Raw genomic sequence first — 23,968 nt, 5'->3', positions numbered from 1 at the left:
ATATAAGGTGGAGGAAGATGGGCATGGATGTTAGCCCAGGGCCAGTCTTCCTCAGTAAAAAAAAAAGAGGAAGATTGGCAGATGATAGCACAGGGCTGATCCTCCCCCCCCAACAAAAAAAAGGTAAGGACTGTATCTTGAACTCTTAGCATGATGGCTGGCACACAGTAGGTGCTCAGTAAATATTTGTTGAATAAATAAATGAGTCATCAGATTTGCCTGTTAGTGAGACAGCTCTGGCTGCAGAGTAGTGAGTGGACCACCAAGAACCTGAGACTAGAGAGAATAGAGAACACAGTCACGAGGCTGTCCCATCATGCTGGGGAGAACTGGGAAGAGCCTGAGCCATAGTCGTAGGGGAGATGGAGACACACATGGAGTCAAGAAATAGTAAGAAATGGAATCAATGGGGATCTGTTGGATGGGGTGTTTGTAAGAGGCAGGAGTCAGGGATGACCCTAAAACATAGAAAACAAAATGAATGGTGGATGGTTCATTGAAGTAGGGAATTCAGAAGAGTAAGAACAGATTTGGAGGAGAAGAAGATGAGCTCGCCTTTGGACATGTTGGGTCTGAGGATACTCGTGGGCCATCTGGGTAGAAATATCCCATAAACATTTTGTCTTACAGGTTTGGAACCCAGAAGAAAGATCTTGGCAAAAGATAAAGATTTGAGACTCATTGGCCTATAGATTCATTCATCCTCTCATTCAACAAACATTAACTTAGTAACTGCTTTGTTCCAGGCATTAATACAGTGGTGAAGGAAACTATCATTATTCTGGTTTTCACAAATGCCACAGTCAAGACCGGAAGCTGATAGTGTAGAAATAGAGAAAATAACTGAAGAAATATGTGTATAAGGAGAGATGAGCACAAACCCTGGAGAACATGAACGTCTGAGAGGTGGGCAAAAGAAAAGGAGCATCAGGACAGGATGATGGTCGGAAGGGATGAAGGCAGGGTTCCCCTCCCAACGCCTTGTGCCAGGCCGAACGTGTTTGCAAAATATATTGCTTGCTTTTTTGAGTGGCAGGATTAAAGTACATGTGTTCACATTCACTCTGTACAGAAATTCATGTTAAGTCGTCCTTAAAATAAGGAGTTTCAGAGGTTGGAGGTGAAACGTGTATCAGCCTGCACACGGTGCAGAGATGAGCAAGAGCAAGATCGAGACTCCCCGTTTGCCAATGAAGTTCCTTGCTATTATTGAGTGTTAAGTCACACTTAACATGCACGTGGTTGGATTTCCTTCGTTATGGTCTATGGGATGACTGTGATGTCCGAGTTGTCACAATGACAGAGATGCCATAGTCTGTTTTCCCAAGACCACGTCAGAGAACTTCTGTTTATTTTTACTTCTCAGTTCTCTTAATCCAAGAGACAACCTCAGCTGCTTTTCAAATAAAAATCAGCAAATACTGGGGTGCGGGTTTTGAAAAGTGAAATTCCTTAAGCAGGGTTGTTTTGAAAAGTGAAATTCCTTAAGCACCTCTTCAAATGAAATTTTGCCATTTTATTTTAAAAAGCAATTTGCGATTATTACATATCCTAAAAATTAGAGCTGTTTTATCTAAAATGTAATAGATTGTATGTTTGATGTAAAAATTAACTGAAAGTTTTCTTTTTAATCTCAGTAAAAAAAATCTTTCTTATGCAAAAGTCCAGTGTAACCAAAAGAAAAAAAAAATTGTAGGTCCGTTTATAATCCTCCGAAACACGGCAATTTTTTGCATGTGTTTATGTGCATGACATTTAACAAATTTATAGTGCATAAACTATGCCACAGGTAAATTTGCTTCCCCTTAGTAATGGGCAAAACTAGCTTTTGTCAATAACATAAATCTTATTTATGGATTGTTTGTTGTATATTCGGATTGGCCTACTTTCTTATGTGGCATTTCTTAAAGGTATGTTTCTTATTCCAGAGAACAGTTATATTAAAAATCCCTTCAGCGGGCAGCAGCTTCTTGGCCCTAATGTTAAAGCAGGTGATTATGCTGACCCTAAAGACTGGTCTCTCCATGAGATCCCCCATCTCTGAGACCCACAGAATCAGAAAACTTTAGAGGCAGAGAGGGAATCGACATGTCATACATTATGTATTCCATTTATAAGTTTTATGTTCCTGAGTATACCACAAAAATAAATAAGCAGTTGATAATAGATGTAATATTCGACATCTTAAAGGAAATTATATCAAGCAAAAATGAAGCAGATACAAAATTCAAAGATAAAGTCATTTTGAACCATTGAGTTATTATCTTTTCTCAAAAAAAACACCCACAAAAAACTCTTGTTCTCGGGGGGCTGGCCCAGTGGCACAGTGGTTAAGTTTGGCAAGCTCCGCTTTGGCGGCCCGGGGTTTGAGGGTTCAGATCCTGGGTGCAGACCTACACCAGTTGTCAGCCATGCTGTGGTGGTGTCCCACATGAAAAATAGAGGAAGATGGGCACAGAGGTTAGCTCAGGGCCAATCTTCCTCAAGCAGAAAGAGGAAGATCGGCAACAGGTGTTAGCTCAGGGCCAATCTTCCTCACCAAAGAAAGAACAGTTCTTGTTCTTGAAACAAATCTAAGTTTTTGTTTGTGCTCAGAAGAATTTGTTTTCATGTTTTAAGGGTTGGGGTTTGCTTTCGCTGGTCTGGCTTTTTTAAGATCCACCCTGCAGTGCTTTTAGACATGAAGGAAACGTCTTTAAATCTTGTTTGATTTGAATGAGTGGATAGCTAATCCCAGTCAGATGTTTCTTTAAAGAATAACGTTTAAAAACTGCTATGGAATTTGGCCGTCCTGGTTGATTCTTAGTAGGCTGTTTCCATCCCAGTGTGAAGGTCTTAGGGGGCAGCCAAGGTAACCATTTGTTTTAAAGAATCTTTTGTGTCAGACTTCCTGTTGAGTTTTTTTTAACCTTTTCAACAATCACCTAGTTGTTGTGTCATAGCTTTCCGTGACCTTCAGATTCAAACCAAAAACCAGCCACATCACTGAAGGACTGTGCGTCCACATGGACTCTACATGGAGCAGAAATAAAATTAGACACCATGTTTTTAATCACAGCGGAACCGAGTTGCGAGTTTTGTGGTCAGATGTCTTCTGTCTGTGACGCTGCTTCTTCTGTTTTGTTCTGCAGGACATTTGGGCTTCCAGGACAGTTTTGTCACCTCAGGTGTCTTCAGCGTGACGGAGCTGGTGAGAGTGTCGCAGAGTGAGTATGGTGTTACTTCGGTTCAGACAGAGCTGCCCGGCCTCCCAGAGACACACACAGCTCTCAGGATCCCCTTCCATCACCCGCTGGAAGAATCTTGCCATGTGGTTTGTGTGACAGCCAAGAATTTAAATCAGGAAAAATTAAAGAACCGAAATCCTGGGTGTCTCACATATTCCCTGGTTTATGGTGTGAACCTGGTTAAAAAGAGACTGAGGTTTCCCTGGTTTCTAAGAAATTCTGCATTTTAGAAGAATCTCTTTTTGACCTTTAAAGAATGCTAATGCCCTCAGCGTGAGTGACAATATAGCAAGATCATTACCAGCTTGTCAATAATCGCCAACATCAGTGAATTGAGAGTGCCTGTCACCACCCTGTTCATTGATCAGAAGGGTCACTGGTTGTATTTTTGCTATGACATAATCGGAGAGTCCAAGGAGAAGGTATAAGATTCTCCATCTCTCTCTCTCTCTCACGCTGTTGCCTTCCCTCAAAAACATCTTTGTCTTTATTTAAAAGCATATTTACAATGACTATGATGTTCTAGGTCCCAATAACAAGAGGAAAAGATAAATACCAAATACTAAAATTTTACTTTTTATCCCCCTCCTACTTCAAAATACCACTTGTAGATAAAAATTTACGTTGTTAACATTGGTTTCAAGCTGCATCAAGTCCTTTGTGGAATGAGGTGGAGTAAACATAGATACTCTCCTTTCAAGTTCATACGGTCCCCAGTCACTGCGTCACGGTCTTGCGAGAGTGACCGAGGAAGCCGGTCTGTCTGATGACAAGACGGTGGGTCACGCAGGCCAAGCCATCCTGGTGGCACGGGCTCGGATTCTGTCTGTCCTTACTTCTTAGAGCTGGAGGACCCTTAAGAACCCAGAGAGTGGGTACAAGGTGGGGCAGGGCATCTGCAGGTTGAAGAATAGGTGGAGAATCTACTCACTGTCTGCTGGGCACTGTGCTAGGATACGTGGATGCTGCATAAATTAATCCTTGCAGTAAACTTGTCAGATAAGAAATTACCCGCATTTTTACAAGTGAGTTAAAGTGCGGGTCTGTTGAAGTGGTTTACCCAACGTCAAACAATGGGTAAATGGTTGAGCTAAGTCTGTGTAAAGCTAGAATCTGTACTCGTGATCTGGCCCTGAATCTGAAGGGAACCTGAAGAATCTGCAGTGTGAGAGCAGACGGGGAAATAGCGGGAGGGAAGCGTGGGTGTTAGAATTCTAGAGTCAGGGACCCTTGGTTGATGCTGGGGTGTTCTGGTGTGGGGAGTCTGAACCCTAAGGAAGGAGGCGTTGGGAGCCGCAGGGTGTGAGCTGGGGTGGCGAAGGACCGACCAGTGAAGCAGGGACCAGGTGCCTCAGTAACTTGGGTGTGTGCTGCCCTGGCACAGCTGGCTAGCCAGTTATTTGCCATAGACAAATAACAATGCATTTGTGTATATATATTCTTTCAGTTTTTAAGACTTTTAAAAATGATCACTATCCCACATTTTCTTGCAATTTTAATAGTAATATAGAGTCTATACATCAGAATATAACTGTCCCAGTGCCATTACAGGGAAATCCATCCCTGGAGCCCTTACTAGGATCTACACACAGCCTTCAAGAGCGAAAAGAAAATCCCTTGACTCTATGGCTGGAGCACGAGACCTCTTGACTCCACCCTGCTGCTGTAATGCTTACATTTGGTCTTCGTGACCATCGGTGTCCTGGGCCTGGGCGTCCTAGAAGGCCCACGCTGCTCAGAACCGTCCCCAGCATCTCGTCCTTCTTCTACTTTCCCTATGTCCCTTTAAGGTCTCATATCCCCTGGCTTATCAGCTCCAAGCTAGATCAGACCTCCCTTCAGTCCCTGACGGCTCGGTTGCCAAGTCAAGACTGCCAGAGGGTGTGGCCGGTCTGCAGATGGGATTTGCAGAGGGACCTGGTTTTGTTTCCTGTCCCCATTTAGGGGTTGTGTTGCTGATGCCTGGTGTCATGAGCGTCCTTCGGCTCCTGAATGCTTTTCGATTCTGCACACTGCTGTGTAATCGCTCTAGGACTCGCTCACACATGGCCTCGTGCTGACGGAAACTGTTTGGCAAGAGTGGGACTGGGCTGTGTCAGCTAAACCATGGCTTCAGGCCAAACTGCCCTCCAGACCCCTCCCCCTTGTGGATCTTGAATCCGGGTTTCTCAGGTTGTATATCTCAAGGTTGCCTGGGCTGCTGGGGTGAGGACCCCCAGCTTGTGTCTGCTCACTCACTCACCCTCCTGGAAGACTTAGCACTCAAGCCGCACAACGGAGGTGAAGTCCTTCCCCATTCCTTATAGCACTGTCCCCTCCGTTTGAGAGGTGCATGGACACTTCCTGCAGATGTGTGGGGCCGGGGTGCATTCTGCAACCTGGACATAGAAATAAGCCGACTGGCACATTTGATGAAACACATGATGTTAGCCCTGTTAGGAGCATGGTGCAGCACTAAAATGACCAGTGATAGTAGTGAGCAGCGATCAAGCATACTCCACGTACCGGGCTTTGTGCTGGGCCCTTTGTAAGCGTTATCTCAGTCTTTGCTTCCCTTCCCTGTGCTATTGTCCCTTTTTATAGATGAGGGGAATTGTGATGCTCAGAGGTTAAGAAACTTGCCTTTTTACTTTGCTGTTCTCAGCTAGCTGACTGTAGACACTTTTGTTGTGACCTCTCCTAAACCTCCATTATAGAACTAAGCAGAGTCCAGTGATTCTGTGCTTTTATTGAATAACCATTTTGTGTTAGAGTTGGTAAACGTTTAGTTTATTAATTTGTGCATTTAAAAAAAGGTTAAACCTATATTCATGTAAACCAAAACAAGTAAAATACTTAATTAAAATTTTTTTCACTGGATCTGTTTTCAGGTATGATGTTTTTAAATGAAGACCCTTTATTTTTTAGAGCAGTTTTAGGTTTACAGTTTCAGGTTAACAGAAAGTACAGAATTTCAATATACTCTCCCATACAGTCTCCCCTATTATTAACATCTGTTGTTAGTGTGGTCTATTGTTACAGTTGATGTGCTGATATTGACACGTTATTAACTAGACTCCGTGGTTTACATTAGGGTTCACTCTCAGTGCTGTATATTCTGTGGGTTTGGACAATGTGTAGTGACATGTGTCCACCATTATAGTATCATATGGAGTAGGTTCACTGCCCTAAACATCCCCTGTGCTCTGCCTGCTCATCCCCCCACCCCAACCAGGGATCTGTGAGCTCTGTCTGTAGTTGTGCCTTTTACCTGGGTATTTTCATGGCCTCGGCGTTTCTTCTTAACCTTCTCTTATCTATCCCAACCCCACCCGGAACCCCAATCACACCTGATTATGACCACATATGTGGCCTGGAAATTTCATGCTAATGGTGGCCTTAGCTTGAAAATCTTCCCTCTTTCTGGATCTTTAGTATTCAGTTTTTAAATTTGCTAATGTAAATAGTTACTTTCCCCAGGTTTCCAGTTAGTTTCTGTTTTTAGTTTTCCTCCTTTTGAATTTAATGGAGGAGGGAGGTGCTACTTCAGCTTGTCCTCAGGAGTATTCACTGAACTCACTACCTGCTAAGTTTGTTGTTGACCACGTGTTACTACAGGGTGGCCATGGCAGAGACACCGAGAGAAAGCAGTGGCATAGCCTCACATGCGCAGAGGCAAGGAGGGTCAGGCAGCCAGGTTGCTCGACATGAAATTATACTGATGAGATGCACGGGGCTGTTGGAATGGGGGGCGGCGGGGCGGCTGCAGTCTCCCACTAGGTCCCTCTCACCCTTTTTGCCTGCCTGCCTTTTAATTTTTTGCATTATCTAGAGTCCACGAAAGGCAGGAAAGGAGAGTCTTGTTTCTCTTTGCAGTGAAGAAAATACTGTAGTATGAAAGAAAATGTATATTTGTTCTCTTCCTGCCTCTTCCCCTTGTGATAGGACCATATGAAAGTTGTTCTAGTTATTTATTGCTTTGTTCCGGGAGGGAGGGGGAGTATAGACTACTAGACACTGTGCCAGAGAGAAAGAGAGAAGTCTCCTCTGCTTTGGTGGGGGGTGGTTTACAAGTGCTAACAGTGTGGTCAGAATCACTGAAATTGTTTTAGCATGATCCTGGGAGGAAAGAGTCAGGAACCATCTGTTGAGATGGTTCTTACATGATGCTGCATTTTCAAACAAAGCCTTCTGGAAGCATTTTCAGATGGGTCTCTTTCCCATGAAGTTGCTACAAGGAGAGCCCACTTGACTAGCTGCTAAGTGATGCTCTTAGATAGCTCTCTCTGCCAGCACCCACTCTTGTTTATTTTGCACCAGTGTTTTCCTCAAAGTGTGGGCTTTGAGGCTGTCAAATATCCTGCCTGGTATGAACTTAGAAAATCCTCCCGAAAAATCCACTACTCCTGCCCATTTCCTTCTAAAGTGCTCACTATTTTACTTGAAGTTGGTGGAGTGACTCTGAAACCTTAAATACTTCACTGAGAAAGAGGAAAACCACAAATACACACAGGCCATTGTGACTCTGGCCTGGTGGGTTCTCATTTTCCAGCAGTGGTTTGTGTGAGCTGGCTGCAAGGGTTAAGTAAGCTTCGTGGCGGGATGACTTCACGGCCCTAGAATTTTGAAAAGCCAGGGTTCTCAGTCCTCTGTGGCCAGCCTTGGAGTCTCTGGGTGTGAAAACCGCTTAGTTACCCAGACTGATGTTGGTTCCTGTTGCGTGGCTGCAGAATCTGTTAAAATCCAGCAGCTGAATTGTCCTGGCTCTGCCTCGAGGCTGGGCGGCTGGTGCTGCAGGATTCCCGAGCTGTGGTGGGTGGAGGGAGTGTGAGGAGCCTGGCGTCTGCGCAGCCTGGCATAAGGTGGCACCCTAGTGGCTGTTTCCTGCCTCAGAGATGTGCGCACGCTGACTCACACAGGAATCCTCATCAGGAGGCAAACTACAGTTCGTTTTTGACTTTTTTTAGGTCTGTGGGTCCTCGTGGGTCTTTGAGGACCCGTATCCATACACTTGGGTTTTCTGGCCAGCAATTCAGTAAGAACTGTTGGCAGCATCCTAACCTGACATGATGGAACCACAGCAGAATTAACTCTGCTCCCAGGCACAGTCAGAATATGCAGCTCTTTGATAGGAACAAGCCCAAACTTGAAAATGATGAGATGTTCCTGCACATAAGGACTCCTGAGGAAGCTGGTATAGGGTAAGAGATTCAGACAGATATCTAGCCCTTTGGGGTGCCTTTAAAGAGGTGCAGGATTTTAGATCTTTGTTAAAGCGAAATAGATCTGAAACTTGCTCTTCTGAACAAGTGGCCTGTTGGTTCTCCTGTTAAGTAACACGATAGCTGTGATCATTGCATGGAAATTAATTTTTAAAATAGGTTATATTCTTAAGCAAGCTCTTCTTTCAAAAGAATCTATTGGGGCTTGAGCATTTCAAGGAAGAAACAAAAAGATTATAATAAAAACACACTGCAGCCTGAGTGTGAGCAGCGGCTGTGACCTTGCCTCTCGTCTGCCATCACACAATCCAATGGCGGTCTTCTCAGACCGCGCTCTCGATCAATATCCTATTAAAGCAGCACAGAAAGTCTCCATAAACTTAGTGGTTGGCTATGTTTATAAATGGAACTCGGCATAATTAGATGGTCAATAGCAGGCTCCACTGGTAGTTCTGAAGTGAACATCACACATTTTCTGTCTGTAAAGTCAGTGGCACCTCTTCCAGAGTGAGGGTACGCTGTGCAGCAGAAGAGTGGGCGTCCCTTTAAAAAATCGTAATGCCTAGCTCCAAAATGCAGTTTTTAAAGAAAATCTATTAAGTTATGGAATAGAAAATACAGCTTGGCCCTATATATTTTTTTCATTTTGCCTATCTAAGCCACCTTACTCTGAATATATTATGACGTTGGGAATGTTTCATTTTCTACTTTTGATCAACCCCTCATAGAGAGATAAAATAATAAATACGGCCATACTCATCGGAAGAAAAATATCAGTCTGGCTGGCTTAATTTAGTAGGTTTCCTCTATTATAATTCAATAAATTTTCAAAACAAATACTGAAATTGAATTAGTTCAGAAGGATGTTTTGTTGTATAATTTTTTTTCTTTTGATTTTCTTGCCATGTTTGGGATGCATATTTGGGCAGTAAAGTGGGCAGCAAATGCAGTGGACTGGCAGCAACAGACGTTTTCGTCAAGCTGCTCTTCCTTCTGGGGCCCAGCCACAGTATGGGGGCCCAGCCCACTCTCCTCATGAAGTGAGAGGCCTCCCCGGCCTCACATGCAAGTTGACATGTGCGTGTGCCTCGCCTGAGGTGTGCCCGGCAGTGGGGTTATGATCACCACGTCAGCTGAGATTAAAGCTGGGAAGAGCAAGCTTCTGACGTCAGCAGGTCCATCGGTCAGCACTGTGAGTGAAGGTCCAGTCGTTCTGCACTCACCCTCCTGCAGCCTTCCTGGCCAGGGCTGGCAGGGAGAGTTCTCAGGGCAGGATTTAGGGGCCTCTGTTCTCTGTTCTTAGCTGGACTTCCTGCTAAATTTACCAATCTATGAACATTCTTATTGTAAAGAATTGGCTCAGGAAGAAGCAGAACACAGAACACCTTGATGTACATACTAATTTGTTATCATGATCTCTGTTTGTACATTCATCTATTTCTCATCTTTTCTAGGTAATTTGTTGGTATGCTTCCTATGTATAATGTTATATAAAATCTGTATGCAGGATGGCAGCATGGTATCATAAAATAGTCCAGGATACAGAGTTGGAGATTTGGTGCTGCCACTTATTAACTTTGTGGCTTTGGGCAACATTTAACCCCTCTCAGCTGTGTTCTTCTCATAGGTAACAATCATTTATTCAATCAACAAATATTTATTAAATGCCAACTTTGTGCTGGGCCTATGTCTTAATGTTAGAAATAGTAATTCCTCTCCGAAGTGTCTTGAGGATGAAGTGAGAGCGTATCCAGTGTCTGGCATACAGTAGATGCTCAACGATGGTGGGTACTGTGGTTGTTATTGAACGGAGCCCGTGTCCCTGATCCGTCACTCTGTGCTCAGAGCTGATCCTTGAGCTGACCACATGACCAGCAGATTTATTAAAAATGTGTGTGCGCGTGTATAAATTAAGGACAGATTTTAGGATTCATATTCTAAAAGTCAGTTTATTAGAAGGACCATTCTAGTGACCCCTTCAGAGTTAATATTCTGATAGAATAAGAGCATGCCAATACTAGATGTAATTCATCTGCTTTAGGAAGCCAGAAAATTCTCATTCCTCGACATTTCAGCCAAAGCCTATGCTTCTGCATTATTCTGGGAATTTCTCTTCCAGGGTATCTAATGGATAACAAGGTGTTTTTAAATTCTCAATCTAGCACTGACACATTAACATCTGTTGAAGTGGATAGCCACACTTGGGTTATTTTTATTGGAGTTTTTTAAAGTAGTACTTAGTTCTATAGTATTTGAAAATTTTGCTTTCTCTTACGTGGTACACGTAAACATTCTCTTTGGGTAACAGGAGTTGCTGGAGGTCGCTGGTGACAGTGTGGTTTTTAGTACACCTTCATTTATGCACTCGGAAGTCTCAGTTGTTTTAAGAGCAGTTATTCGTATCCAGTAGGTACCATTGGGGAACTACAAGGCATTTGGGGATTTCCAGAACTCCTATATCACCCCACCGTAAGACCACAGGTACTGAGATTTGGGCTGGAAGGTATCATCCTAGTCATCCCAGCTCATTCTTCCCAATGAGAGAGACTGTTGTTGGTGATGCTGTAGGCACGTCTGGATGAGGTGGGTAGAGTCCACACTAAGCAAAGCCATGCGTTGGGTCACATACTGGAACTGAGTTAATCCAGTATATGACTGATATGTGTGCATAGTAACATCCAGGATTTTTCAATAGATGGAAGAGGAAAAAAAAGAAACAAACAGTTCTTGGTGAAAATATTGAGAACTCTTACTGTAGACAGCTGGATTTGTAGCTTGTTGAGATGGGACTGTTGATAGTTTGGTTTCCTTATAATAGCTAATGGTCAGAGAGTCCCTGTGCACTCTTGGTTAAAGGGCTTGTCTAGAAGCCCTTCCCTGGTTTATAGATCATTGTGGTGAAGACACCCCTTAGGCCATCAAATCTGTCTCCTGTCACAGGAGACTTCATCCCATGGCTGAGGCTGTATCAGATACTAAACAGGTACCACACCTGACCTCAGCCAAACGCTGAGGCAGGATGGTACTCTGAGGGGCAGAAAGTCAGTTTCAGTCCCAAAGGCAGAAGCCATTAGTGCAGGAGATGAGCCAGCATTGCTGGTCTGCCATGCATCACTCTGCTAGACCACGTGTTAGGCCCTCCATCCAGGGAGGCTCAGGCTGACGCCCACAGCTCTAAACATAAGAGGTGAGAAGGAGGACAATGAGGCAGAAGTTTTGCCAGTTAAGTGATAATTATTCTTTTATTTAGATCTTGTTGAATTCATCCGCCAGTAATTGATGGCGAATGAAAGACGGGAGACTAGAAATCTTGGTCTTCGCTATGTTTCCTTGGGCAGATATCTGGGGAGATCTGGATTCAGATCCCTGCTCTGCCACTTAGCTGTTGTGTGATCTTGATCATGTTGCTTAACCTTACAGTTACTTTTCTCATTTGTAAATGAGAATAATACAAATACATGTCGCATTGGGATACTGCAAGGATGAAATGAGATAATTCAGGTAAAAGACCTAACAGATCAGCCTGGCACATAATAAATGCTTGATAAATATTAGTTCTTAGCTATTTTTCATTAACAAGGTCATGTAATTTTAGTTCAGTTCAGTAAACATTTGTTGCATGTGTAATATATGAAGCATCCTGCACTGTGTGCTGAGGGGAATACAGAAAGAAGTAGGAGACAGTTTCTTCCTTTGTAGAGCAGATTTCTAAGTTTCTTGAGATTCAAGACTGAGCTTTATGGCAGTAGAGTAGCTGAATACACTTAATTTACAAATGGAACTCACGATAATTATCTATCAAAGATAAACTGTCTTCATGATTCAGAGTGAGGAGGGAAGAGAGTATCAGTGAATTGGCCCTATTTTAGTAAGAGGAAAACTTTTTTAAGACATAGAAATTCCCCTATTTACATCTTCTGCCACCACAAACACACATATTTCTTAACTTATGTGCACAAAACATGGATTGTGAAAACGGTGCTCTGCATCAGCAGATGCCTTTGATGGGCTTAAAACATTCTGCTGGCTTTCGGCACCTAATACTACATTTCACAAAAAGCATTGCTTAAATCTTATAATAGCAGGGAAGTTCACTTGCACAGAGAGGGAAATCCTTGTTTTAGTTCAGTGCCATTCTTTTATGTTCCATTCTGGAAAGCCATACTCCTGGCGTGCTTTTGGTCAGGCCGTTTAGAAAGGAAGGATAGAAAAAGATCAGCACATGGTTTACAGACCAGAAATCTGCTTGGCAAAGGAGCTGCTGAAGACTGTGGCATAGAAGCTGCAGAGAAGTTGCCTTTGTGATTGATCTCCGTTCATGTCAGACTGACTGCAGCATAGTCGTTTCCTAACCCAGAACTGCTCACTCTGCTATCTGCAGGGTGTCTGAATTATAGCAGGCGATGTCCTGTTACCTCTTACACAAATTACTGACGCTGGTGTCTTTCTCCATGCAAATTCATCAGTTTTACAGTCCCTCGTAGCCACAGTCAGGAAAGCACAAATTGATAAAATGAGTTAATTTTACTATACTTATTTTTTTCTTTCTAAAAGCGCTCTCTTATAGGCAGTGTTCAGGAAGCATATTATGGTAAAAGGAAGATAAAGGAGTTGAATTTTCTTGCTATAAATTACTTTCCAAGTTAATTCCCTTTAACGATGATTCCAGATTTGCTTGAGTATTCATAGCATTGTGCGTTTACAGCTGTGCCTTTGATGGAAAGAAGAACGAGTATTTTCCCATGTTCACTCCTTTTGTGTGGGTGACATGGACTCTCTTGCAAGATCTTGGCCACTAGAATGCAAAACAACACGAAGTTGTCCTGGGCCCGTAGAACCGTGTACTGTTGTTGGAATACCCCCCCACCCACACCCTGTCTTAAAGTGCACGTTCCCAAGTCTCAGTGTACATTGGATTATGGAATCTGGAGAGAAAATAGTTACTTTATAAGTTAGAAATTGAGTGCTAAATCTGATAATCCTGTTGGGGGGATGCTTATTGGTCATTATACCATATTGTTTAGTAGCCAGGCAAATTTGAGGAAGAGATTCTTAATCACTGAAATGTAAACGCCATGAGGGCAGGGATTTTTGTGTACCTTGTCCGCGATGGATCTCCAGCATCCGGAACAGCGCCTGGCACATTAGAAGCGCTCCATGGGGAGTCAAGATGGCGGCGTAGGCAGACTCTGAACTCACCTCCTCCCGTGGACACAGCCAATTTACAACTACTTGTGGAAAAATTACCCCTGAGACAGAACTGAAAACTGGATAAGAGGAACTCCTGCAACAACGGACAATCCTAACTGGGGTAGAAGAGGCAGAGACTCCCTTCTGGAGAGGAAAAACGCCGCCTTCACAAGCCGCCAGCGTCACGGCCGCCGGGAGCAGCTCACAGGTACGCAGCCTCCCTGGAGGCGCGGGGCCCTGAGCCGGGGAGCGCCCACGCTGTGGGCATTTTGTGGACCCAGCACAATCGACACCAGTGGCATAATATCTGACTTTGCCTGCTACTAAAGCATTGGGTAGCACCCCCAGAAAACCCGGTTCACAAAGAAACTAAAACTGGCTCTTAAAGGGCCCGCGCACAAACTCACCGGTTCCAGAAAGCATCCTAAAATCACCAGAAAGGTACACAGTGCTTCGGTGACAAGAGACTCACCTAATAGGCCCTGAGTGCATCTCGGTGAGGGGTGAGACCGCTCCAGGGACTGGGACATTGGCGGCGGCCATTTTTGTGGCCTGGTGTGAGCGTGCTGACACAGACGCCATTGGAGTTCTCCCTGAGGCCTGCTAGCCCAGGGTCTGCCCCACCCGCTAGAGCACCGATTTAATCCAGCTCAGCCAGGGCAGGCAGCCCACCCTAGAGACTGGCCCCACCCAACAACAAGCCCTCAGGCAACGTGTGGGCCTGCATAGATTGGTGACTGGATTCTCTGCAGCCTGGCAACTGAGCTGACTTGAGCGGGGCAGGATGTGCACAAGGAGCGGGTGGAGAGTGTGGGGCGGTGGCGGAGTGTGTGGGCCTCCCGCCGTGGAGAGACTGGGTCCGCTTGGGGAGGTCGGGGCGCTCACACGGGGCAGGACTGTGTTGACTGTGTGTGTGGACCTGTGGGCAACAGGGCTTGTCAGCTGCAGAAGACTTGTGCTTCTCAAAGACCCACATAGGGGGTTTGCCCCACCTTCCAAAGCCTGAAACGATTGGGTGCTCCTGTGCCTGAGGGCAGCCCCACCCAGCTGCAATCCTCAGAGAGCTGACAAGAGACCTAATAGGCTAGAGGTTTACAGCAATTGTAAGGCCCTGAGCCTAACAACCTGCCACACTGGGGGCCTACTCCCTTAAAAGAAATACTGCAACACAAATGTGGTATTAGAACTTACAGCCAACTGTGCTGGGGCTCCCCACACCTGATAAAGAGACTGAAGGGCCCACAACAACTACAAGCAGCTGAGCATTACAACAGCTGGCCAGGAGCATAACTCAGCCTCCCTGGGAGCCTATAGGGAGAGCTAATAGGCCACAATAGAAGGACACACGTAGCCCACATAGGGGCCACCCCTAGAACATTGAGAACTGAGGGAAGCACACTGGAAGCCTCCTAAGGCATCACTTACATAAGGTCACCTATCCAAGAGCAGGAGACGTAGCTGACCTACCTAATACGTAGACACAAGCACAGGGAAAGAGGCAAAATGAGGAGGCAAAAGAATACATTCCAAGTAAGGGAACAGGACAAAACCCCAGAAAAGGAACTAAGTGAAACAGAAATGAGCAACCTACCCGACAGAGAGTTCAAACTAAGAGTGTTAAGGATGCTCACTGATCTGGGGAGAAGAATAGATGAACTCAGTGAGAATGTCAACAAAGAAATGGAAGATATAAAAAAGAACCAATCAGAAATGAAGAATACAATACTGGAAATGAAAAATTCATTAGAGGGACTCAAAAGCAGAGTAGAGGATACAGAAGAACGGATCTGTGAGCTGGAAGAAAGACTAGAAGAAATTACCCAAGCTGAACAGGTAAAAGAGAAAAGAATTAAAAAGAGTGAGGACAGTCTAAGGGACCTCTGGGACAACATCAAGCGCACTAACATCCGTGTTATAGGTGTCCCGGAAGGAGAAGAGCGAGACAAGGGGGCAGAGAATCTATTTCAAGAAATAATAGATGAAAACTTCCCTAACCTAAGGAAGGAAACAGACATCCAGGTACAGGAGGCACAGAGAGCCCCAAACAAGATAAACCCAAAGAGGCCCACACCAAGACACATCATAATCAAAATGTCCAGAATTAAAGATAAAGAGAGAATCCTAAAAGCGGCAAGAGAATGTCAAGTTACATACAAAGGAAACCCCATAAGGCTATCAGCTGACTTCTCAGCAGAAACCTTACAGGCTAGAAGAGAATGGCACGATATATTTAAAGTGCTAAAAGGAAAAAACTTACAGCCAAGAATACTCTACCCAGCAAGGTTATCGTTCAAAATGGAAGGAGAGTTCAAAATTTTCCCAGATAAGCAAAAATTAAAGGAGTTTGTCACCAAGAAACCAGTGTTACAAGAAATGTTAAAGGGACTGATTTAAGGGGAAAAGAGAAGACCACAAATAGGAAAAATTATCTATTTCCACGATTAGAGCGTAATGGATACAAATGCACAAAAAAGAGGTTAGATATGATATCAAAAACATAAAAGGAGGGAGGAGGGGAGTTAAAGAGTACAGCTTTCAGACAGAGGTCAAACTAAAGTGACCATCAATTCTGTATAGAAGAAGTAAGGAACAGAGAAGGACTACTAAAACACTGAGGGGAAAAAAAAAAAAAAAGTTAAAAAATGGCAGTAAGTACATACTTATCAATAGCTACTTTAAACGTCAATCGACTAAATGCTCCAATTAAAAGGCATACGGTGGCTGACTGGATAAAAAAACAAGACCCATAGATATGCTGCATACAAGAGACACACTTCAGACCTAAAGACACTCACAAACTGAAAGTGAAGGGATGGAAAAAGATACTCCACGCAAATGGCAATGAAAAGAAAGCTGGGGTAGCAGTACTCATATCAGACAAAATAGACTTTAAAACAAAAACTGTAAAAAGAGACAAAGAAGGACATTACATAATGATCAAGGGAACAATCCAACAAGAGGATATAACACTTGTAAATATCTACGCACCCAATGTAGGTGCACCTAAATATATAAAGCAATTATTAACAGACATAAAAAGAGAAATAGTAACACAATAATAGTAGGGGACTTTAACACTCCACTTACACCAACGGATAGATCATCCAAACAGAAGATCAATAAGGAAACATTGGCCTTAAACGACACACTAGAACAGATGGACCTAGTAGATATATACAGAGCATTCCATCCAAAAACCGAAGAATACACGTTCTTTTCAAATGCACATGGAACATTCTCCAGGATTGATCACATATTAGGCCACAAAACAAGTCTCCATAAATTTAAGAAGATTGAAATAATACCAAGCATCTTTTCTGACCACAACGGTATGAAACTAGAAATCAACTATAGGAAGAAAATCAGAAAAGCCACAAATACATGGAGATTAAACAAAATGCTACTGAACGACTGGGTTAACGAAGAAATCAAAGAAGAAATCAAAAAGTACCTGGAGACAAATGAAAATGAAAATACGACATGCCAGAATTTATGGGATACAGCAAAAGCGGTTCTAAGAGGGAAGTTTATAGCAATACAGGCCTATCTCAATAAACAAGAAAAATCTCAAATAAACAATCTAACAATGCACCTAAAGGAACTGGAAAAAGAAGAACAAACAAAGCCCAAAATCAGTAGAAGAAGGGAAATAATAAAAATCAGAGCAGAAATAAATGAAATGGAGACCAAAAACAATAGAAAAATTAATAAAACCAAGAGCTGGTTCTTTGAAAAGATCAACAAAATAGACAAACCTTTAGCTAGACTCACCAAGAAAAAAAGAGAGAAGGCACAAATAAGTAAAATCAGAAATGAAAGAGGAGAGGTTACAACAGACACCTCAGAAATACAAAAGATTATAAGAGAATACTATGAAAAACTATATGCCAACCAATTCGACAATCTGGAAGAAATGGATAAATTCTTAGAATCATACAACCTTCCCAAACTGGATCAAGAAGAAGTAGAGAATTTGAATAGACCAATCACCAGTAAGGAGATCGAAACAGTAATCAAAAACCTCCCCAAAAATAAAAGTCCAGGACCAGACGGCTTCCCTGGTGAATTCTACCAACATTCAAAGAAGACTTAATACCTATCCTTCTCAAACTCTTCCAAAAAACTGAGGGGGGGGGGAGCTCCCTAACTCATTCTACGAAGCTGACGTTACCCTGATACCAAAACCAGACAAGGACAACACAAAAAAAGAAAATTACAGGCCAATATCACTGATGAACATCGATGCAAAAATCCTCAACAAAATACTAGCAAATCGCATACAACAATACGTTAAAAAGATTATACACCATGATCAAGTGGGATTTATTCCAGGTATGCAGGGATGGTTTAACATTCGCAAATCAATCAACGTAATACACCACATTAATAAAATGAAGAACAAAAATCACATGATCATCTCAATAGATGCAGAGAAAGCATTCGACAAGATCCAGCATCCATTTATGATAAAAATTCTGAATAAAATGGGTATAGAAGGAAAGTACCTCAACATAATAAAGACCATATATGAGAAACCCACAGCTAATATCATCCTCAATGGTGAAAAACTGAAAGCTATCCCTCTAAGAACGGGAACCAGACAAGGATGCCCACTGTCACCACTCCTATTTAACATGGTATTGGAAGTCCTAGCCAGAGCAATCAGGCAAGAGAAAGAAATAAAAGGGATCCAAATTGGAAAGGAAGAAGTGAAACTGTCACTATTTGCAGATGACATGATTTTATATATAGAAAACCCTAAAGAATCCACCAGAAAACTTTTAGAAGTAATAAACGAATATGGTAAAGTTGCAGGATACAAAATCAACATACAAAAATGAGTTGCATTTCTGTACACTAACAACGAAGTAGCAGAAAGAGAAATTAAGAATACCATCCCATTTACAATTGCAACAAAAAGAATTAAATACCTAGGAATAAACTTAACCAAAGAGGTGAAAGATCTGTACACTGAAAACTATAAAACATTGCTGAAAGAAATTGAAGAAGATACAAAGAAATGGAAAGATATTCCGTGCTCTTGGATTGGAAGAATTAACATAGTTAAGATGTCCATACTTCCTAAAGCCATCTATAGATTCAATGCAATCCCTATCAAAGTTCCAACAACATTTTTCACAGAAATAGAACAAAGAATTCTAAAATTTATATGGAACAACAAAAGACCCCGAATAGCTAAAGGAATCCTGAGAAAAAAGAACAAAGCTGGAGGTATCACACTCCCTGATTTCAAAATATACTACAAAGCTATAGTAACCAAAACAGCATGGTACTGGCACAAAAACAGACAAACAGATCAATGGAATAGAATCGAAAGCCCAGAAATAAACCCACACATCTATGGACAGCTAATCTTTGACAAAGGAGCCAAGAACATACAATGGGGAAAAGAAAGTCTCTTCAACAAATGGTGTTGGGAAAACTGGATAGCCATATGCAAAAAAATGAAAGTAGATCCTTACCTTACACCATACACAAAAATTAACTCCAAATGGATTAAAGACTTGAATGTAAGACCTGAAACTGTGAAAGTTCTAGAAGAAAACATAGGCAGTACGCTCTTCGACATCGGTCTTAGCAACATCTTTTCAAACACCACATCTGACCGGGCAAGAGAAACAATAGAAAAAATAAATGGGACTACATCAAACTAAAAAGCTTCTGCACAGCAAAGGAAACCATCAACAAAACGAAAAGACAACCTAACAATTGGGAGAAGATATTTGCAAACCATACATCTGATAAGGGCTTAATCTCCAAAATATATAAAGAACTCATGCATCTCAACAACAAAAAAACTACCAACCCAATTAAAAAATGGGCAAAAGACCTGAACAGACATTTCTCCAAAGAAGATATACAGATGGCCAACAGACACATGAAAAGATGTTCAAAATCACTAATTATCAGGGAAATGCAAATCAAAACTACAATGAGATATCACCTCACGCCCGTCAGAATGGCTATAATTAACAAGACAGGAAACAACATGTGTTGGAGAGGATGTGGAGAGAAGGGAACTCTCATACACTGCTGGTGGGAGTGCAAACTGGTGCAGCCACTATGGAAAACAGTATGGAGATTCCTCAAAAATCAACGATAGAACTACCATATGATCCAGCTATTCCACTGTTGGGTATTTATCCAAAGAACTTGAAAACACCAATTTGTAAAGGTACATGCACCCCTGTGTTCATTGCAGCCTTATTCACGATAGCCAAGACTTGGAAGCAACCTAAGTGCCCATCAAGGGACGAATGGATAAAGAAGCTGTGGTATATATACACAATGGAATACTACTCGGCCATAAGAAACGACGAAATCCAGCCATTTGTGACAACATGGATGGACATTGAGGGTATAATGCAAAGTGAAATAAGTCAGAGGGAGAAGGTCAAATACCGTATGATTTCCTTCATTAAGTAGTAGATAATAACAACAATAAACAAATACATAGGGACAGAGATTGGATTGGTGGTTACCAGAGGGGAAGGGGGGAGGGAGGAGGGTGAAAGGGATAATTCGGTACATGTGTGTGGTGATGGGTTGTAATTAGTATTTTGGTGGTGAACATGATGTAGTCCATGCAGAAATAGAAGTACAATGATGTACACCTGAAATTTTTACAATGTTATAAACCAATGTTACTGCAATAAACAAAAAATTAAAAAAAAAAAAAAAAAAAAAAAAAGAAGCGCTCCATGATGGTTTGTTGAATTCTGTGGAATACAGTCTCTCAGAGGAAGGGGGCCATTCAGTGGGCTGGCTGCACTAGTCATTCCGTCAGTACTCCCCACTGATTCCTGCAGAACACGTTGTAAACTCAGTACACTGTCATCTCCCAGGCAGAGTAGCTTGAAAATTTGGACGATTTTTTTTTCCCCCATCATTCTTTCTTTCATTGCAAGCCTGAGCAGATTTTCTCTGGTGGATGGCAGAAGTTCAGTAACTGCACCCTTCTCCAGCTCCTCGTGTGTGCAGAATAGCAGGTCATCAAGAGGGCTGGCTACTAAAGTGACCCCTTCTTCCAACAGTCTGTGTTACTATAATGGTTCCTTAATAGCAAACCATTGATTAAGAAATGACACAAAGACTACATTCTACTCATGACAGGAAAGAAGGGGGCAGGGGATGCATGACTGAGGAATAACTTCTGAAGGGATAATTCCCAAAAGTTAACCTTTTGAGGAAAACTCCTCAGTGGAACAAAATCCACAAATATTTCAGGTTAGAGTAATTGCAGTACTGCTGAAGAAAGTTGAGGAGGCAGTGTTCACTACTTATGTCTATTTATGGATTTCTGAGTTTCATTTTGCATTGCTTAAAATTGGGGGGGTGGTAAATGGAGAGGGTAATGATTACTCTCTTTAATTCAGAGCATATTCATTGACCATCAATTGTGTGTACAAAACTGTGGTGAGCTGTTTAGGAACACAAAAGAGGCTGTCGGCTGTGTGGGACTAAATGGCACATGGTATAACCCTGTGACCTCATGACCTCGGAGAGTTACTCAGCCTGTTCGTGCGGCAGTTCTTCCTAGTGGTGGTGTGAGGGCTAAATGGGATGATGTGCCTGGTGCTCTTAGCCCAACGTCCGGCCCAGAAAGAATGTGGAATAGATGTTAGTCCTTCTTTTTGTCATGGTGATGGCCATAGCAGTGGTGGCGAGTTTTCTTTTCTATCATAATTATTATTAGAATTATGAGATCCAAGTTACGCAGGTGGTGGTTGGCAGGGCTAGGACTCCAGACCGTGGCCGAGACCGGCACTTTATCTGTGCCCTGGGTGTCTCTCTTTACAGTGCTCAAAGTGCACGCAGTCTGGCTGGGTGGAAGATTGTGGGTATGAGATAATGAAAGAATGATCAAGCCTATGGTTGAGGACAAATGGGGCAAAATCGGGTTCCGCGATGTGTGGAGCAGACAGGAAGTGCTGTGGTTGGTCCAGTCTGGTCGTGCCCGTGTGTGATGGGCAGTGGCTCCGTAATCTTGGTCACGCACTGGAAGGCGGTCAGCTGGGAGCTTCAGACGCCCGGCATGACCTCCCAGGCAGACACTGGGCAAGTCACTTGACCCTTGACATGTTTAGTTTCCTAATTTGCAAAAAGGACCAAATACCATTATTAGCTAAGAAGTGCATTTTGTCATATACGTCTTTTTGATATTTTATATTTGTTAGAATAATATGATCGTTTGCTTATTTATGCTGTTACCTACTGCACAATTGGAAGCGTGTCTTTTATGCCTGTTTACTATCCTGGAAGAGGTGACAGATATCCATCGTGACAGTTCTGTTTTCACAGCATCATTTAGGCCTCCGTTCCTTCTTATCAGGACTCCTGATCAGCCCACTGATTTCCCCACCTCCAGTGTCTTAGTCCCGTTTCGTGCGTTCCGATGCTGTTGTGATATCAACGTTCCTCAGGTTCAACAGTTATCACTCCCTCCTCAGGAACGGTCATGGATCCCACGGATCCCTCACTTCACTTCCTACCTCCAAACCTGTGCACAGGCTCTGGCATTTGCCTAGAAACACTGGCCTGTCTCCTTCTCTGCCTCTTTAAATCCTAGCTGTCCTTGAAGGCTCAGCTGAAGTGCCGACTCTTCCTGGAATCAACCCTTTTTTGAATCCCACCAGCCAACGTGATCTATTACTCCTTTGAACTTTCCTGACACGTCGTTTGCATTTCTCCTATGAGATTTAACACATTTAGCGTTGCATTAGGTATTCAGGTATTATTTTATCATTCTCTCAGGCTGTAAACCTTGTGAGAACAGAGACACTATATACCTTTTTATCATCTCAGGTTTAAGGCACATATTATATATGAGAGCAAGGTGGTGTGATAGGAAAAGCACAGACTTCCGACCAGGCATCCTTGAATTTAATCCTCGCTCTTCCTCCTTCTTGCCTTTCCATTCTCCAGGGCAAGTGACTTAACCTCGTTCCAGGGCTTAGTTCTCCTCATCTGGAAATGCCCTTTCCTAAAAAGGTTGTGTTAGGATTAAGTTAGGTGTAATAAAATGCTTATCACATTGTGGCTCCTGAGGGACTCAGAAAAGTCTGCCGAAAGCTGCCTCCCGAGTTCTTAGTTACCTGTCAGATTCCAGATTAGAGGCCTGGAATGCCGACCCCGTGGGTGGGAACGCTGATGGTGACCCTCCCTGCAGGCGCAGGCATTCTCTTTGGCCGTCTCAGAATCCATGCAGATTATCGCCCTTCTTGTGACGCACACACGGTGCCGGTGTTTCCTCCCCAGGCTTGTGAAGCAGGCAGAGTCTGGGTCTGCACTTAAGTAGGATTACTCAACCCAGCTTGTGAAACCCATTCTCATTTCAGAAATTTAGTGATCTTATAAAGCTCAGGACACACATAACCAGTTTGTCAAGCCTTAAAGTTAGTCACCAGATGTCCAGTAGACACCTGGGAAGTGTTCCAAGGCTGCCAGGCCACCTGACGCTATTTACTAGGTGACAAATACAGCCACTCAGTGTCCCCAGGAAGTAAACGTGCGGGTGGTTAAGCACATTTCTGTGGGCTTAACCATTTTCCTAATCTCTCTGAGGTTAAGACTGAGGTGGGCACACCATATTTACGCATGTACTTTTCTTCCTTCATCTATTCCAGCTCCTGTAACACTCTAAAAAGATCGTCAAGGTAAATGACGTTTTTCACAGGTGGAACGAGGTAGATAAAGTGTTCAGTGTAAGCACGGCTGGGTGTCCACCAGTAGGTTGAGGGCCCCAGGCTTCTCCTCTCAGTCCAGCCCTGTCCGTTTCACTCACACCTTGCTCTGTCTTTCCTGCCGAAAGTGAGGGAGTGGGGCTTGTGCTGTTTCCTTGAGCTCAGGAATGAAGCAGCTTCTCCATCCAGCTGAGGACTCAACCCCATCCTGAAACTTGTGAAGAAAATCTAAATGCAGACACCAACGCTGACCAGCCTTATCCCACTTCTTTAGTTAAGAAGAGGCGTGCATCTCTAAGCTCTGTGAGGGCACAAATGTTAATAAGCACCTGTTAGATGCCAGGTTGCTAACAGGGATGATGGCCAGTCCAGGCCCCCATTGAGTCATCTCCTCCCTCCTCCATGGCCTATTTCATACATAAAATATTAGGAAATAAAAGGGGAAATTATGTACATAAATTTAATATGGGAAGCAAATTAGGGAATGACTAGCAAAATTATTAACTAGAGCTCTGTTTACACTTATTGTCAAGCCTAACCATTCATTTTTGAACTAAGTAAAGGCCCTTCCTCCATTAAAGCCTGTCATTGAGAGATGTGTTTGAATTTCAAAAAGTATATGTGAATTTCAGGGTTTTCCAATTCT

At 43.0% G+C, this 23,968-nt stretch overlaps 1 protein-coding gene across 1 annotated transcript in view; it reads left to right on the top strand.

The window, feature by feature from the left end:
* The window catches only part of NFIA (nuclear factor I A), a 353,376-nt gene that overhangs the window by 228,679 nt on the left and 100,729 nt on the right, over window positions 1-23,968 (top strand). Inside the window, exon 4 of the mRNA XM_087417277.1 lies at window positions 3,132-3,206. Within this exon, the coding sequence (XP_087273403.1) occupies window positions 3,132-3,206 (75 nt within the window). The remainder of the gene's footprint in view (window positions 1-3,131; window positions 3,207-23,968) is intronic.

This window comes from Ceratotherium simum, chromosome 2 (genome assembly GCF_057802395.1).
Source record: "Ceratotherium simum simum isolate JZ-2026a chromosome 2, ASM5780239v1, whole genome shotgun sequence".
In the NCBI taxonomy this organism is placed as follows: domain Eukaryota; kingdom Metazoa; phylum Chordata; class Mammalia; order Perissodactyla; family Rhinocerotidae; genus Ceratotherium; species Ceratotherium simum.
The sequence above is the reverse complement of the archived record's forward strand: the minus strand, read 5'-3'. Positions and strand labels throughout refer to the sequence as shown.